Source organism: Lissotriton vulgaris, chromosome 12, assembly GCF_964263255.1.
Source record: "Lissotriton vulgaris chromosome 12, aLisVul1.2, whole genome shotgun sequence".
Lineage (NCBI taxonomy): Eukaryota > Metazoa > Chordata > Amphibia > Caudata > Salamandridae > Lissotriton > Lissotriton vulgaris.
Window position 1 is genome coordinate 249,001,534 of NC_141700.1, and position 16,639 is coordinate 249,018,172.

Consider the following 16,639-nt stretch of genomic DNA (forward strand, 5'->3'; position numbering starts at 1 on the left):
AAAAATGCCTACGCGTTTCGGAAATGTCTTCCTTAATCATGGCTTGGCAATTGCAATGTGGGAAGAGAGCGGCCATGTCTCTTTTGTTTGTTTTCAGGTGAATGTTTATCCTCCCCACTGGGCGTGCCATCAACTCGGCATTCTGGTACATGAAGTTCTTAGTTGGTATCATATCCATAGTGGGTGCCGCTTTCCAGTCCCCTCAATCAGTGTTTTCCATCGGGTCACTGATGGGGCGAACCCAAACCAACTGCTCTCCTCGCGCTGATCCCCACAAGGCACGTTGCTCCGCATATCGTGTTTCTCATGAAGCACACGGACCCGCCAGCCGGCGGTGGGGTGATCTCCATGACCCGGACCCCGCCACAAAATATTTCAAAAAGTATTTGCCCTGCAAATGAAAATAACCTCGCAGCGTTTGTTTCCTCCTTTTATTGCAGGGTAGCAGCAGCGTGAAAGGATTCGCCATCAAACAGTGTCTGTCAAAAAAATACCTACGCGTTTCGGAAATGTCTTCTTTAATCATGGCTTGGCAATTGCAATGTGGGAAGAGAGCGGCCATGTCTCTTTTTTTCGTTTTCAGGTGAATGTTTATCCTCCCCACTGGGCGTGCCATCAACTCGGCATTCTGTTACATGAAGTTATTAGTTGGTATCATATCCATAGTGGGTGCCGCTTTCCAGTCCCCTCAATCAGTGTTTTCCATCGGGTCACTGATGGGGCGAACCCAAACCAACTGCTCTCCTCGTGCTGATCCCTACAAGGCACGTTGCTCCGCATATCGTGTTTCTCATGAAGCACACAGACCCGCCAGCCGGCGGTGGGGTGATCTCCGTGACCTGGACCGGCCACAAAATATTTCAAAAAGTATTTGCCCTGCAAATGAAGATACCCTCGCAAAATATTTTGTGGCCGGTATACTGCATGTTAAAAAAATTAACAAAAAAATCAAAGATAGTTTGATATGGTAAGATTTTATACACTAGAGAACAGAGTTTCACTGAAAAAAACAAAGGTTAAAGTGATACTATAATTTGGTATGAAAAACAAACATTAACTTGCATTAAAAAAATAGAAATTCACGGAAAGAAAATCAAAGGTAAAAGTCAAGTTATAGTTCGGTGGCAATGTCAGTCATACTCTAACGTTTTGAATCTGAAACAACACTGCCTTGCACCAGTTATAGTTCAGTGAATTAACTATAACTTGCACCCTTGCCATGCACTGCTTATGACCTCGCATATGACATTCCTCATGACATGTTCAATGACATCATTAATGACAACAATGATGCGACCATCCAATGAGAAAACACTTGTTTTCCAGGGAACACTTGTTTTCCTGTCCTTTTACTATTTTTCAGCTGACAAAAATCAATCACCCTGGAAGAGTTCTCGTAGTAGTCACTTCATAAAATATCTGCATATTTACCCTCTTATATTTTGCTTAGGTGATCAAAACAATTTTGGAGTTGCACCCAACGTCTCAATTGAATCAAGGGAGTCATATTGTGCAAAAGATCAAACCACCTACTACACAATGGTGAACTATCCAATTGTTAAATTTGCAACCATGTATTTGGTATGAGCGAAACGGTTACTACCAATTCTATTACCATCACCTAAAGTCTTCAGACTTTCTATTGCAAAGATACCAGTACTCGGAGCCAAGACAATATTTTTGAGCTAGACAAGCTCTCCCTCAGTCAGTTTTACAGGTCTTCACGTTGTATTTTTAAATATTAGGTTTCTTCTTAGCAAACATACCTTGGACATCAGGGAATGCCATCATGTAGAGAACACCCCACAGAAGAGTGGTTGATGTGGACTTTGTCCCAGCCAAAAACAGATCATATAGGCATGCAGTCAAATTCTCATCGTCAAACACAGATTCACCTCCATGTCGCTGTTGTTGCTGTATCACAAAATGAAATGACATGTCAGAATATTGTGCACTGTCAGTCTGGTGTCAGTGACTTACCTTCATCACTCCACCTGGCATGGAGGCATTATCCTCCATATAATTAAGAGAACCATAATTTAGGCCCACAAGAGAGTAGAAATCGGCATATAGTAGGTGTATGAACACTTAATGCAATTCTTTCAATATAGTAGGATTATTTTGTGTTCATGAGGTAGGTTTGTCAATTACACATTGTGAAACTATTGTCAACATAATCCCATATAATTTTACCTGGTTTCCAAGTAATACTGTTTTCCATTGGGATATTATTTACTAAAATGAAAATATAAAAACGGATTAACTACAGGTACTGCTGAGAAAAACTTCAGCCCAGTTAACTGGCCCTGTCTCTTTGCGTGCTATGAAGAGAGGGGGCCTCATTGTTATGGCATGGGTCACTATACGCCAGAACAATTTTCACGGTCTTTTTATTGATGAATTTCCACTGAATAGAGATACATAGCAAATAACCCTGTCACCTATGTAATTTGCCTTTAACACCAAGCCCTGAGGGGAGTAGTTAAGAAGGAGGTATTGTATTTCCGGTGGTATACTTTGGAAACTCTTGAACCTCAGGTCTATGGGACTTAAGTATAATCTATAGGTGTGTTTTTTATTAAAGGAGTTTCACTAGAACTAGAACAACATATTTTTGTAATAGTTGGCAGATATGAGACTTAACATGGGCATGCACCTATGGTGCTTAATATTTTTTTTTTTTTATTGGCAATACTATCCCACGGCACTTATAAGTAGGGAAGTTATAAATATGTACAAAGCTCCTGGTTTTCTGTCTTTATGTAGGTATCTCCTTTTTTAAATAGTGAAGTATAGATGACAATATGTATATGTCTGGATGACCCACCAGCTTCCTACTGAGCCTCCTCCTTCAACTGATCTCTACATTCAGACATGCACAGGATGGCATCCCTAACATTCCATGCAAAACAACCATTCAAGGCTGGAGAACAGTCTGGTGGGGGAGAATGGAATCTATTAAAATGAATATTGCCCCGAAAATATTTTATTCTCTTGCAATGATACCAACTCAATTTCCACTCAAAATTTATAAAGATATTGATAAACTGTTATCTAAATTTCTTTGGAATAATAAACCTCCTCGTATCGCTTATAAAAAATTGAAAATTCCTAAATGCCAAGTTGGTTTTGCCCTACCTGATTTCTATTTATATCATAAGGCATTTATCTTAAAACAGAGCTCGTTATGGTTTAATAATTCACCTATTGCTAATCCTCCTATTTGGTTTCATATTGAAACTTCCCTTGCTAAACCTTTTCCTTTGCCATCCTTATTAACTATGTCCCCTACCTCTAAGATTGTACATTCCTCATCCATAATCAAATCCTCAAGATTAATTTTTAATGATTTGGACTCTAATTTTGCATCTCCTTTACTTTCTACAGTGCATTTGTCCTTATGGCATAGTGCTTTATTAAAATTAAACAGAAATGTTTCTTTTTGGTCTTCATGGATTGCTAAGGGTATTTTCTTTCTTAAAGATGTTTTCTTGAATGATGCCTTTATTCCTTTTGCTCAACTCCAATTAAAATTCAATCTACCAATGTCCGATTTGTTAAAATACCAATTTCTCTGTAATTCCATTTTAGACTCTTTCCCAGATGGTATCCCGTCTACATCCTCAGCTGATTTTTTAAGTTATATCAAAACTGTTTCTGTGTCTTCTAAGGCAGTTTCGGTATTTTATAAGAAATTTACCTTTTCTTTAGGTTCCAACGTTGATATAATTTCCACTTTTTGGAATGCTGAACTCTCCATTTCCCTTTCAACTGATTCATGGTCATTAATTTGGACTAATAGTATTTCTGATTGGTTACCAGTTTCACTTTATCAAACTAATGCTTATATTTTGTTTAATTCTTTATGGACTCCATTACGTTTATTTAAAGCTAAATTATTACCATCAAACCTATGTTGGCATTGTAATTTACATCCTGGCTCTTTACGTCACATGTTATTTGATTGTCCTATTATTATGAAATTTTGGTCTGAAGTATGGAATGTAATATTGAAAATGTTACCTATTTCTGATTTGCTTTCTTATGAATTATTAATATGTAAATCAGTTGTATTGGCTGCTCCTCTTGAAGATGCTGAAGCAAAGTTATTTAATTTTTTGGTTTCGGCTGCGCTCAAATCAATTACTTTTTGTTGGAAGGATGCTACTTCTCTTCTGTTCATGCTTGGTGGTCTTGGATTACCTTTACAAGAAGAGGTGCTCAATTATCTCTACAAGGTGTTCATCATAATTCTTTGCATTTTCAATCCTTTTGGTCTCCTATAGATTCATATATAAAGTTATGATTCATGTTCTTTCAATGTTATTATGTTATTCATTGATTATCATACTATTTTTGTAACTGTTTATTGGTAATTCTATTTGGTTATATTATTATGATATGAATTGTATATTTCCCTCTTCCCTTCCTTCCTCCCCTTCCTTCTTCTCCTCTGTTTTAGTTCTCCTTTCATTGATGATAATACTATGCGATGTAATTTATTTATCACTGCTTATTTATGATTGTCCTTATTCGCTTCCATTTAATTCAATGAATTATCTTATCAGTTTTCTGTATGTACTTCTGTGTATTTCCCTCTGTCAAAATTCAATAAAATCATTTTGAACTGGAAGGCTGGAGAACAGCACATATCACGACGGGCACAGAACCAGAAGATGCCTACAGTAGCCATGTTTAAAACGATTGTTTTCAAGACCATCATAAACCATAAAAAATGTGTCATATGAAGTACCAGACACTATTTCAGAAGAGAACAGATTTATAATTTCTATGGAAGGCAGGGGTACAGAGAGTAGCATTAATCATACTATATATATTGAGATGGGATTGATGTTTGGATTTATCTGCTCTATATAAGTCCTTCTAGGAACTCAACTACAGTTAGAAAACATTTAATTCAATAGTCCTAGAGGGAACACAATCGTGTGTTTAGAGAGGGACTGTGTGGGAAAGAAACACTGATACTGGCAGATGGAGGCTTGTTACATATTATATATGCAGGGATGTGGAATTCCCATAGCCCGACATCCAGGACATATTGTTTGGGGTCAAGGGCAAAAAGTTTTCATGTGTATTTTGTCCTTCAGACAAGTAGGCCCAACCCCCTGTAGGACAAACCCTTTGGCTGCCGGTTTGCAGTCCCACATTGTGGATCAGGGAAGGGCACTGTCTGCAGTTAAGATAATATTTTTGTCCACATGTAAAAGCTGTTCAAACTTCTATTTATGGTTCATTAATTGAAAGCCTTTATTATTAGGGTTAGCACTCTAAGTAAATGTGGTAAGCTCTGACTGCACAACTGACAGCATTTCCAGTATAAAAATGTGTACACACGTTTTCAAAGTTTAGCAATATGAGGCTATATTAATGCTCCCAGAATGCTCTCTGATTTGATGCAAATATGTGCAGAAGCTTGAAAGCAAGATTGATGATTCTTTGCTTTCAAAATAAAATGTTGATAAAAAAATGAAAGCAGGAAAAAAAACATTTAGCTAAACTGCTGTAAAATTTCAGGTACCATTTCTTTGCAGCATCAATTTGTAACAGAGGTGGCTCCTCCATGTGGACGGAGGAGCGTCGCCCCAGTGCTTTCTCGCAGTGCGAGAAGCAGACACATAAAATGGTATTTTAAATACCATTTTATGTGTCTGCTTTTCGCACTGCGAGAAAGCAAAATACAGGGTTTGGTTATTGTGTCTGCTGGAGGGCAGGGGAGGAGTGGCTTGCCCACTGTTGTGGGCGCTGACTGTTTGGTCGGCCCCAGGGCCGACCAAACCAGTCATACGCACTCTGCATTTTCTCTATGTAGGCTGCATGCTACCTACATAGAGAAAATTGCCTCCCCATAGACGCCTGTGGGGTCGGCATCCCAGCCAATCACGACCCTGCCATTGCAGCGCTGTGATTGGCTTAGGGAAGGGGAGGGAGGCTGCCTGCGGCTGCTTCCTGTTGTATGATAATGCAGACTAATGACGCATGACGGGCCAGCAAAGGTAAGTTAATGTAACTTTTTAAAAATTAATTAAAACTCCCCCGAGCAGCCACCTCCCCAAGCCAAGCCTCCAACCCCCCTACCCTCGAGTCATACGGGCCACGACTGTTTAGTAACATATGTTGATGCATGCTAGTATTTCCCAAAAATATTCATAATGGAAAATCAGTGTAATCAGTTTAAATAAGATTATGGGAAACAAAAATAAACAAGCAGTGGCAAAGCCAGTAGGTCTGAAATTGATGGTCATTTTTTTAGTTTGTCAATGTGTGACTTGTTTTGGCATGGTTTTTGTAAAACTTTATAGGTGTGGGAGCTGCCAGGCCCTCACCATTATAACAAACACTGGGAAAAGCAAAAATTGTTTTTGGTCTCAAAAATCAAACACTGCCACAGTAGTTACTGGCACTGAACTAAACTACTTTGTGTGCCAATATGCCAATATGCTCCTTGTGAAAGAGCAGAATGCTGTTACTCACAGTAAAGCCAGCCGATACAGAGAGAGAGAGAGAGAGAGAGAGAAAGAAACAGAATTTAAATAAACACAAAAGGTCATGGTCAACGCCAGGGCCCATTCATTAAAGAAAGTCTCAAAACTGCACCCATGGTATATGACCTTGCATTAGGTGTAGCTATACAGCTTTTGTTAAGTCCCAAGAATTTACAGAAGTAGGACAAGAAATAGTACTCCAAGAAAATATTTGTGAATGGTCTTAGCATGAGCAAGTGTACATGTGAAGATTTGCTCAAGCAAAAATCTGAGTGTTTGCAAGTTCACTTTCCCTCCAACCACTTTTTTCACAACTCTGGAAGAAGGTTTAGATCTGCAATTGTCAATGGCAAATTTCCAATATTTCTCAGTATGGGAAAAGATTAGAGAACAGTTGTTGAAACCCCTTATAACATTCAAGTTAGTAGTCAGTCAATCAACTTTATTTGATTACTTAAAATCAGAAAAGTACAGAAGACATCAAGCACAAACAATATTACAAGACCTTTGGACAAAATATAAAAAACAATATACAGATAAAAACGTCCTGGCTAAAATATTCACAATTTAAAAAAAATGTCATTTAGGCTTGATAATCTTGTTGAAACAGAATTCATGATCTGGTTTCTGGTTTTTTTTTAGCCTTACAGCAGCAGCAAGAAAAGATGCAATGTTAAAAATATCTCCCTGGGTACACAGTGTTTGTAAATAAACTAACGCAGGTCTGACCTGTGCGAGACCCCTTCCTCTCAAGATAGGTACCAAAAATTTCATTCGAATATTAGAATAAAAATGACAAAACATCATGAAATGTAAAGTATCTTGGGTTGAGAAGTTGTCACACTGACAGGGTTCAGCGTCCTCAGGTTTACACCAGCCCGGAAAATCCCCCAATAGGAGATAGATCAAATTGAAATGGAGCCTAATTAGGAGCCAACGATGGAAAGGCTTGTTCACCATAATCAAGTAGGGTTCTATGAAAATGGTTGTTTTCAACAAATAATGAGCACTAACTAAAGGTTTAGATAGTTCCAATTCTTCTTTCTCCAGCATCAGTAGATTCTTAAAATTCTATTTCACCCACAGAACATCCTCCTTCCGGATCTTTTCGGGAGCCTCATACAGTTACGGCCGTCCTATTTTTGATATCATACATTTAACATAGGACAGCCACTTAATTTTGAAAGACTTATCTAAATTAACACAGTCCCTCAAGATCAGCTAATTCAGGGTTAGCTCAGGATTTAGCCAAATTTTGAGCCAACAAAGCAACGGAGCTGTGCTCAAAATATCGGAGACATAGCTTAGCCCCAGTTCTTGATGTATAGAGTACGTTGGGGTAGATTTTGGTGCAGACAGCAGACTTCGTAAAAACTTGTTTTCAGCTGTCTGTACCCCAACCTGCTCTTTAAAACCCCATATAGAGGACTAATGGGCTGCAATGGCCAAACATTTTGCTTTATAAACCTTTAGAATGGCCTCTATAGGTCTAGCCCCCAAGCGCTGCGCAAACCTTAAAAGACCTAGGGAAGAGCAAATAACTGCATTTTTTTAGCATTTTGTTGCGGTATCCAGGAGGACCTATCATCGAATAGGACCCCTAAGTAAGTAAAAGAGGATACCGAAGTAACTTCCAGCCCATTACAATAAAAGGATTTAATTTTTTTAGCTCTATTTCCCATTGACATAACATGTGACTTTCCGATGTTCACTACCAGGTCTAAAGAGTGCATGTAGGCCCTAAATGCATCTAGGAGCCGCTGAAGGCCTACCGCAGTACGGGCTAAGAGGACAGCATAGGAGAACAGGAATAGAACAGTCTCCTACACGCTGAATCTCTAGTGATGCCTCCACTAAGGATTTGTCCAGGTCTTTAATATAAAGAGTAAAAAGCAGGAGTGCCGAAATGCAATCCTGTCGGACACCTCTAGTTGATTTAAAAAATCTTGTGCATTTGCCAGCCTGGGAGATCCTAACCGATGCTGTAAGGTCTTGGTGTAAATTGGCCAAAAAGTGTACTAAGCAGGGTCGAGTCCTTTTTCCATCAAAATATTTCATGGCTTTGACCTGTTAACCAGATCAAACGCGGAGGATAGATCCATAAATGCCATCCTCTAACATCCCTCTTTGGCCATGGTATATTTACTTATAAGAAGGCATAAGTTAAGGCATTGGTCCATGGTACTTCTTCCTTGTCTAAACCCATATTGAAGGTTAGACAAGAACTCCCTCTCATTTGCCCAATCTGTAATCTTAGTTAAAATTACCTTTCCTAAAATCTTCACAGAAGAGTCAATGAGGGATATTGGTCAGTAGCACCGCGGGACCCCTCTCTGACCATTTTAGAAATAGGGATAATAGTTGATTGCGACCATGAAACAGGGAACCCTAACAAACCTGAAGCATTAAAAACATTTGTGAGAATTTTTGCCCAGAATTTTGGTTTACATTTATATAAGACGCAGTCTGGACCAGGAGCCTTATTACTGGAGGTGTCTCCTATGGCTTTCTCTATTTCCTCCTCATTAAAATCCATTAGGGGTAGGAGTGAAGACCCAGGGAAGCAATCTGAAGCCTCACTAAAATCATAAACTGCCTCAAAATGAGAAAGCCACTGGGCCTCTGTGATGTTACTTTCCTGGGCCTCATTCTCCTCACCACAAAAGAAAGGGGTGTTAATGATTGACCAAAATCTTGAACTATCCCTTAATACGTCAACGTAAAGTAGAGCATCCACGCCTCTGCCTTAATCTCTGCTTTCCGACTGAGCACTGCACTGCACTCTCATACAACTTCCTCAGCCTGGCGATCAATTCCCTGTCCCGAGGTTGTTTTTTCAAGGCTAAGACTAAGGAGCGATGGGCATGTGAACAGTTATCCTCAAACAATCGTGAACCACTTGAAATTCTCATTTTGGTCGTAACAGTTAAGTCACAAGCTATCTCATTACAGATGCCCTTAAAAGCTCTGAGAACCGCATCCTTAGGACTTAGGGGATCAGTACAAATTGCAAAGTTCTCTATACTTTTATCACACAAATCCATGAAAAAAGTATCCGTGGTTACTTTGGACCATATAAGTCTCCTCCCCTGGTCACATGTTACCACCCTGCTGATTTATTTTTATTTATTTATTTAATGCGATTTTCTATAGCGCGAACTTTGCCCGAAGGTGTCCGAGCTCTTTACATAAGAACCAGTTGCAAAACATAAGGACTTAGAATTACATGTGTTACATAAAAGATACAAACACAAAAAATTGCAAATGTACAAGATGTAAAGTCACACAAGGAGGAGATACAAACAGAAAGAAAAATTGCAAATGTACAAGTAGTAAAGTCACTCAAGGAAGAGATATGAATGGATATACTCTAAGAGTCACATAGGAGTGGTAGAGAGTACAAAGGTCTACTGCATATACTAGTGATTAGAGTTATCTCTATATACATATATAAACACATAGTAGATTTTCTCAGGGAAAAAAAATAAACAGAAAAGCAGAGTCCCATTAAGTGGGGTCGGAGGGGGGATGCAGTCACAGCACCAAGGGAGGGTGGGAGGGATACAAGGGTATGGAGAAAGGCAAAACAGAAAAGGGAAGAAACATTTGAGGATCGTCAAGGGGGAAACGAGGAAAAAGGGTAAAAGACAAGGGAATGGACAAGATGGTGGGTCGGGGTGCAGAGAAAAGCGTCCAAGAGCAGCAGCAAAATGGCGGCCAGGACAAAAGCAAAAGTAAAGAAGTCCATGAAAATACATGGCGGGAAGGAGACCATCTCCAAAAATGGCTGGCTGCACAAAAGTCACCAAAGTCAAGAGTCCAATGAGGAACCCAGAGAGCCCTCTGGTTCGGGGCCCTTGTGAGAGCAGTGCTTGCACCTGGTGGTGGAGAGAGTCTGCAGGAGTTGGGTGCCGGGTGATTTGTGGTGAGTGTGTGCGCTGTAGCACTGGATTGCGCGCACAGTACTCACGAGCAGCAGGGGGGCTTGACTCTCCTCCTCGCCCGGCGGTCAGTGCCGCAGTACCTCCATTTCCACAGCTTTGATCCAGAACTAAGGTAACAGGGTTATGGTCACTAAAAGGCGGTTCCCGGGCATTGTAAAAAAACGACCTTGTCTAATAGCAAGGGAGACAGAAAAATATAATCTATGATGGTATCTCTAACCTTAGATTTAAATGTAGGACACCGATCTTGAACATTAACAAAGCCGGGTTCGCATAAATCCGCATCAGTCAAAACGGTCTCAAGGCCCTCCCCTCATGCAGAATGCTCATAATGTGGAATTGTGGCATAACTATAGCCAAACAAATCATCAATTGAACAATGCAGCTCACACAAATGAATGTTAAAATCACCCATGAGTAGAACATGATAAAAAGTGGATTGCTTTATCCTATATTCTTCTAAAAAGAGTTTTAAAATGCTTAGGTGCTGGTTCAAAAAATCACTCTCCCCCGAGTTATAGAAATTCACTAATAATAATTTCGGGTAGTTTGGCTTGCTAACTTCAACTATCAGACAGTTAAAGGAATCTATCTCTATCCTTTTTAAACAACCCTTCAATTCGAGAGAAGAAACATAAGGCCACCTTTTGCTCTATCCGCTAAATCTGGGCGTGCAGGTAAAAAATAGGAACTAAAACCGTCTAACCAGAAATGTTCCCCCCTATCCCAGGTCTCCTGAAGAGCAATTGTGTTATATGTTTTTATAAAAGCTAACCAATTTGGTCATCTCTTTTAGATCTTAAGCCTGCGATATTACAACTCAGGATTCTACACTGAGCGGGGTATTCACCTCCCATATCGTCCCTGCCCAGATCAATAGTACCTAAGCCAGGTGAACAAACCTCTCTACTATTTGTGCTAACATCGGGATTGTTAGATCTTACTACAGGTGGGCAGTTCTCTTTCTCCTCTAGTCAATCGTTTGAGTCCAGCCGACTAAGTGGGAAGAATCTATTAGAGAGTGGTAGGTTTACCTCATGAGGCCTTGCCAGCAATCCTGACCTTTTAAGTGATGGTTCTCTCCCCCCGATAAGCAGTCAGAGCCGGGAACTAGACTTAAGGTACAAGACCAGCCCACCAATGGTTGGTGGTTACTTTTAGCACTTGCCCTGCCAGGTGCACAGTTGAGAATTACTGCTGGATAAAAAAAAAAACAACGGTAGAGCCCTTATTCCTCCTCCACAGAAATCAGTGGCATCCCAAAACAGCCTGTCAACTATATCTTGTTTATTAAAATGAATTATTATACAGTCGTCGAGGAATAGTTTTGGTCGATTGCCCACCCAAGACACCCGTCTTGTCATAATGATGTGATTAGATATCTCGGATTTCCCAGAACAGTAATTATCACAGCAGTTGTTTGCTTTACGTAGCAGAGCCGCAGTTGATTCAACGTCAAAGGCACTTAGAGGGGGGACCCCAACAAGAACTGCAACCAAAGGTGTAGCCTCTGGGGGGAGATCGATTCTGCTGGTACTAGGGGTTTTAGTCTCTTTATCATGAATTGGGCTCACCCTAGATGCTATAGACTGACCCAATCTTTGTTGACTATCAATACAAAGGACGTTATTTGACACTTTAGCTCCCCTTAGGCTCAGATCATGGGGAACAGCAACCATACCTCCCCGATTTAAGTGAGCACCCTCCCTTGGGGGTGGCAGCAAGTGAGGGCCTAAGTTGTTTCCAGTCACAGGGTTACTTCTTACTTCAGATGGAATTGGTGGTGGATTAGGCATCATATTAGCTTCTGATACACGCATTTTGTCCCTCAAACATGAATCCAAAAGGTTGTCTAAGCGCTCAAATTTTTTCATTAAATCCGCCACACAGGAGTTCCTAGTGTCAATAACATCTTTGGCAATTGCAGTCAATAATGATTCAAAACAGGCAGTGAGTAAGTCATCAACGATTAACCGTATTGTTGATTCAACGTTCTCATCAACCCCCAGGACCGGCTTTGATATAGTATTTCTGGGTCCCTTATGCCGCTTGATTACTTTTCTGGTAGTACGTTTAACCCCACTGAGACTTTTCATAGGGGCCCGTTTTGACCTCCCCTCTACCAACAAAGAATCCCCCAAACTTTGATCCGCATCTTCGGGAGGTACAGTAGCAGTGGGCTGGGTCTCTAGTGGGCCACTAATCACTACCACTGGTTCCAGAGGAACATTTGCCGATGACACAGTTCCTGTCGTATCACCATAGACTTTCCTTGAGCCCAAACCCAGTTCCTTTTCCGCATTGGTAATCTCCTTGTTCAAAGCACCAACCACCGAAGTCAAATATGAAATTATAGAGGGTGAGTTTCTAAGGATTTTTGCCTTTACCCCCCCTGATCTTGAATATCCAAGAGCTTACGCTTACCCATTGACGGTAGTTAGAGGGGTGGCCCAGCCCAGCCTCTTTTGGGCTCTGATGGGCGCCGATGGGCCCGCCCTTGGCCCTGGCTTCGTCCGGGCAGCGCCTGGGCATGCCCGTATGCGTCCCGTGCTGCGGGAGGATCGCGCTGCCTAAGAGGGCCTCTGGCGCCCTCCGGTGACGTCGTTGACCTGCGCCACGCAGGGCCTCCTGTGAGATGTAGGCCTCCTAGTCGTTTCCCTCATGGCAGTATGACGGTGCGGCAAAAGATCCTGCTTCCCCCAGCAGAAGAAGGTGAGTGTAATGAGGAGGGTAAATGGTGGCCGTTCCCCTCACGGCAGGCTCTTGCAGAGTGAGTGCGTTCCTTTTCAAGTTAGTTGGTTTGCACAGACTCAAAAAGGCATTCAAAAGTCAAAAAAGTCAAAAAGGTTTATTTGTGTTGGTACTTGACAGAGGACCACAAAGTTTTACATTTTACACACTTAAAAGAAATTCAATTTTTTAAAATAAGGGTAAAAAGGATTTTAAAAATTTGTAAAGATTATAACAAACGAATTCGTTCGGAGGTTGCTTACACAAAAATATAAGTTCTCTCACCATTGTGATTCTACAAGAACGGTAAATAGGGTCCAGGTATCTTGCACGAGCTGTAGTTACTTTATGATTTGGACATACAAATAGTACGTGCTCTAGATTCTGAACACCCACTTCACACAATGTACATGTAGGAGATCCTCTCGGGAGCCATCTTGAAGTATATGCTGATACAGGTAGGATGCCCAATCGAAGCATGGTGATGGCCCTCCTTGCGCCATGCGACAAGGTGAACCCGATATAAGACTGGCTTTGTTTGTATTCCAGTAAGTCAACGAAGGGTTTGTAAATAGCTAGTTTGTTACAATGTTGGGAGTCCAGCTCATAGCTCAATTTTGGGATGAAGCATTTTAAGAACAGTTTTACTTGCGCTGATGACCAAATAAGCAATATGTCTGGGCTTATATTTGCCATACGAAATGCAACAGTCATGTTCTCTAAAAAGGTTTGCTTTTTGGCGTCCGACCCAAAAGTCTCTTTATTCAGCAACGATCTTAAGGTATTCTCTTTTGCATGTAATAGATTGTAGGCCCACCTAATTACGTTAGCAATTGCTGTAGCATAAGAGCTTGTAATTGATAGTTCTAATCTCAGTGCTTGAACAGGTACGGCGTCTGAGACTTTCATAATCCTTCTTAGAATTTTTCCTTCTTTGCGATCCATAAAGGCCCATTGCTTTATGGGGATGTACTCCGTCGCATAGGATAATACAGGTGGTATTTTTACTCTGTAAATTTTTATCATTGAGGAAAAATGCCTGTTCCCTGTGGCACTGTAGAGTCTCTGGAGTGCTGCGGCGTGTATTTCGGATTTCCTTAGTAGATTTTTCATCTGTGTTATGTTTGTTAAGTTCTTCGAAAGGATCCTGCCGAGGTAGGGATATTCGTTAACCTCTTCTATCTTTTCTCCTCCTATCCTCCAGCTGTATTTGGCGCTTTGTTTCCTCCCCGAGAAGGCTACCACTTTTGTTTTCTTTATGTTTGGTACTAAGTAGTTTTCTTTGGGATAATTATGCAAAATATCCAATGAGCTTTGTAATCCGAAAGGAGTGAGGTCTAACAACACTATGTCGTCAGCATAGAGCAATGCGTGTATGCTTTGGTTAGCGATTTTAGGAGGTAGACTGGAGCCTAGTTGTAGGTGATATGGCAAGTCACTTAAATAAAGGGAGAATAGAATCGGGGCTAGAAGGCACCCTTGTTTTAGTCCATTCTCTGTTTTGATTCTTTTTGTTAGTCCTTTTTCTTCCCCCATTTGGACTTGACACCAAGTATTGGTATGTAAGTTTACTATGGTTTGTAGCAATTGTTCATGAATTCCAAGCCTCCTTAATTTTCTCCATAATGTTGGTCGATCTACCCGATCGAACACCGTAGAATAATCTATGAATGCTGCGTAGACAACTTGGGTTTTTCGGGTTACATATTTATCTAGTGTGACCTGAATAACTGCGATATTGTCTGTTACAGAGTGTTCAGGTCTAAAACCTGCTTGGAACATGGGTATCAGACCCAACGAGAAAGCCCATTCTTTCAGGCGATCTAGTACTTCTGCTGCAAATACTTTTCCTACGGCGTCCATGAGTGCTATTTGGCGGTAGTTCCCTGCTTGAATTCTGCTTCCCTTTTTGTGAATGGGGATGATAATGCTCCCCTGCCATGATTTAGGTACTTGTTCAGTATCAAAAATATAATTAAAGAGGGGGTATAACAACTGACTCCATTCCTTTGGGTCGGCTTGCAACACCTTGATCGGGATCTGGTCCGGGCCAGAGGCACCAGTGCTTCTTGCTTTACGAATATTCAATTCAACAGATATAGCTGTGGTTTTGGTTATTGAACGTTTATCTTTATCTGTGATGTTAACCTCACTATTTTCATATGGTTTTATTAAATTAGCTTTGTAAAGATCTGTCAAATAAGTTTCCCAGTCGTTCGGAGGGACCGGTATAGTTTGCAGTTTCTTTTTTGCTCCAGTTATTTTTGCGATTAGAAACCAATATTTGCGCTGGTTATGTTTTTTCGCTGCTATCTGGATGTCGACCCAATTGTGATCTTGTAAGGCTTTTTTGTTACTTTGTTTCTCACGTCTCAATTGATTTTTTAGTTTATTTATTTCCTTCTTCGTAGATGGTGAGGAATTCATATATTGGGCACGTATAAGTTTATTTAACTTTTTCTTTAATTCAGAGTTCTTGAAAGTGCGCTTGTTTTTGTCTTTCTTCTTACTATTACCTACTGTACCCTCTATTACCATACTTAAAATAAAGTTTTTAATATCCTTGATAATAAATTCAAAGTTTTCTATAGGGTTTTCCAAGTATGTGTTTGCTAAAAATTGAGAGTGATCAATCAATGTTGAGATTTTATCCAGAGTCGAAGAGTTCCAGAAGATGCGTCTCTGTTCGCTTTTTATCATTATAGTGCTTTTATGATAAATGATGTGACAGGCTGGAGAAGATTTGGGTATCCAATCTGTGGTTAAGTGCATTAATGCATGATCACTCTCTTGACTAAACCGGGTGAGCAAATGCGTAATTGTATCCAACAGATCCATACTACTAATGATGTAGTCTATAATGGATAGGGTCCCGTTGCCCCGTCTAGTGTAATTTGCCGGGATATCCCCTTCCGTATTGCCGTTCAGTATTACCCCCATTTAAATTTGTCAACGCTGATATTAGCAGTTTACCTCTTTTGTCGGATAGTATACCCTCAGGAAAATGTGGAATTGTAGTTTCCATGGATTCTTCTAAAAATAGTTTTGCCCACTTATTGATTTCAGTGCTGGAGATTTTGCTATTAAAATCTCCCACAATTAAGAAGGACAAATAAAGATGGTCTTCTGTTATCTTCCTGATATTTTCCATGATATCTAAGAATATAGTATCCAGTTTTTTGCCTGGTGGGGCATATACGTTGAAGAGGAGGATTGCCTTTAGGGGAGCTGTGCTATGTATTTTTACGGAGATTTTGATACACTGTAAATTTTCTAATTTAGTATCTACTATTTCCTGCTCCCATGAATATTCTTCCCTCAATAATATGGCCAAACCACCTTTAGCGTGACCTCGTTTGGTAGGTATTGCAGGGATTTCATATACATAATAGCCTTTATGAGTGAAGGGTTCAGTCGCCCACGTCTCTTGTAGGATCAGGATATCAGGCAGATTACTCGTGG

The 16,639-nt window shown here is 40.4% G+C and overlaps 1 protein-coding gene across 2 annotated transcripts in view; it reads right to left on the reverse strand.

Moving 5' to 3' along the window:
* The window catches only part of LOC147673880 (cytochrome P450 2D17-like), a 464,170-nt gene that overhangs the window by 191,504 nt on the left and 256,027 nt on the right, over window positions 1-16,639 (reverse strand). For both annotated transcript variants that reach the window (XM_086947760.1, XM_086947759.1), the window contains exon 6: window positions 1,767-1,914. In XM_086947760.1, the coding sequence (XP_086803886.1) occupies window positions 1,767-1,914 (148 nt within the window). The remainder of the gene's footprint in view (window positions 1-1,766; window positions 1,915-16,639) is intronic.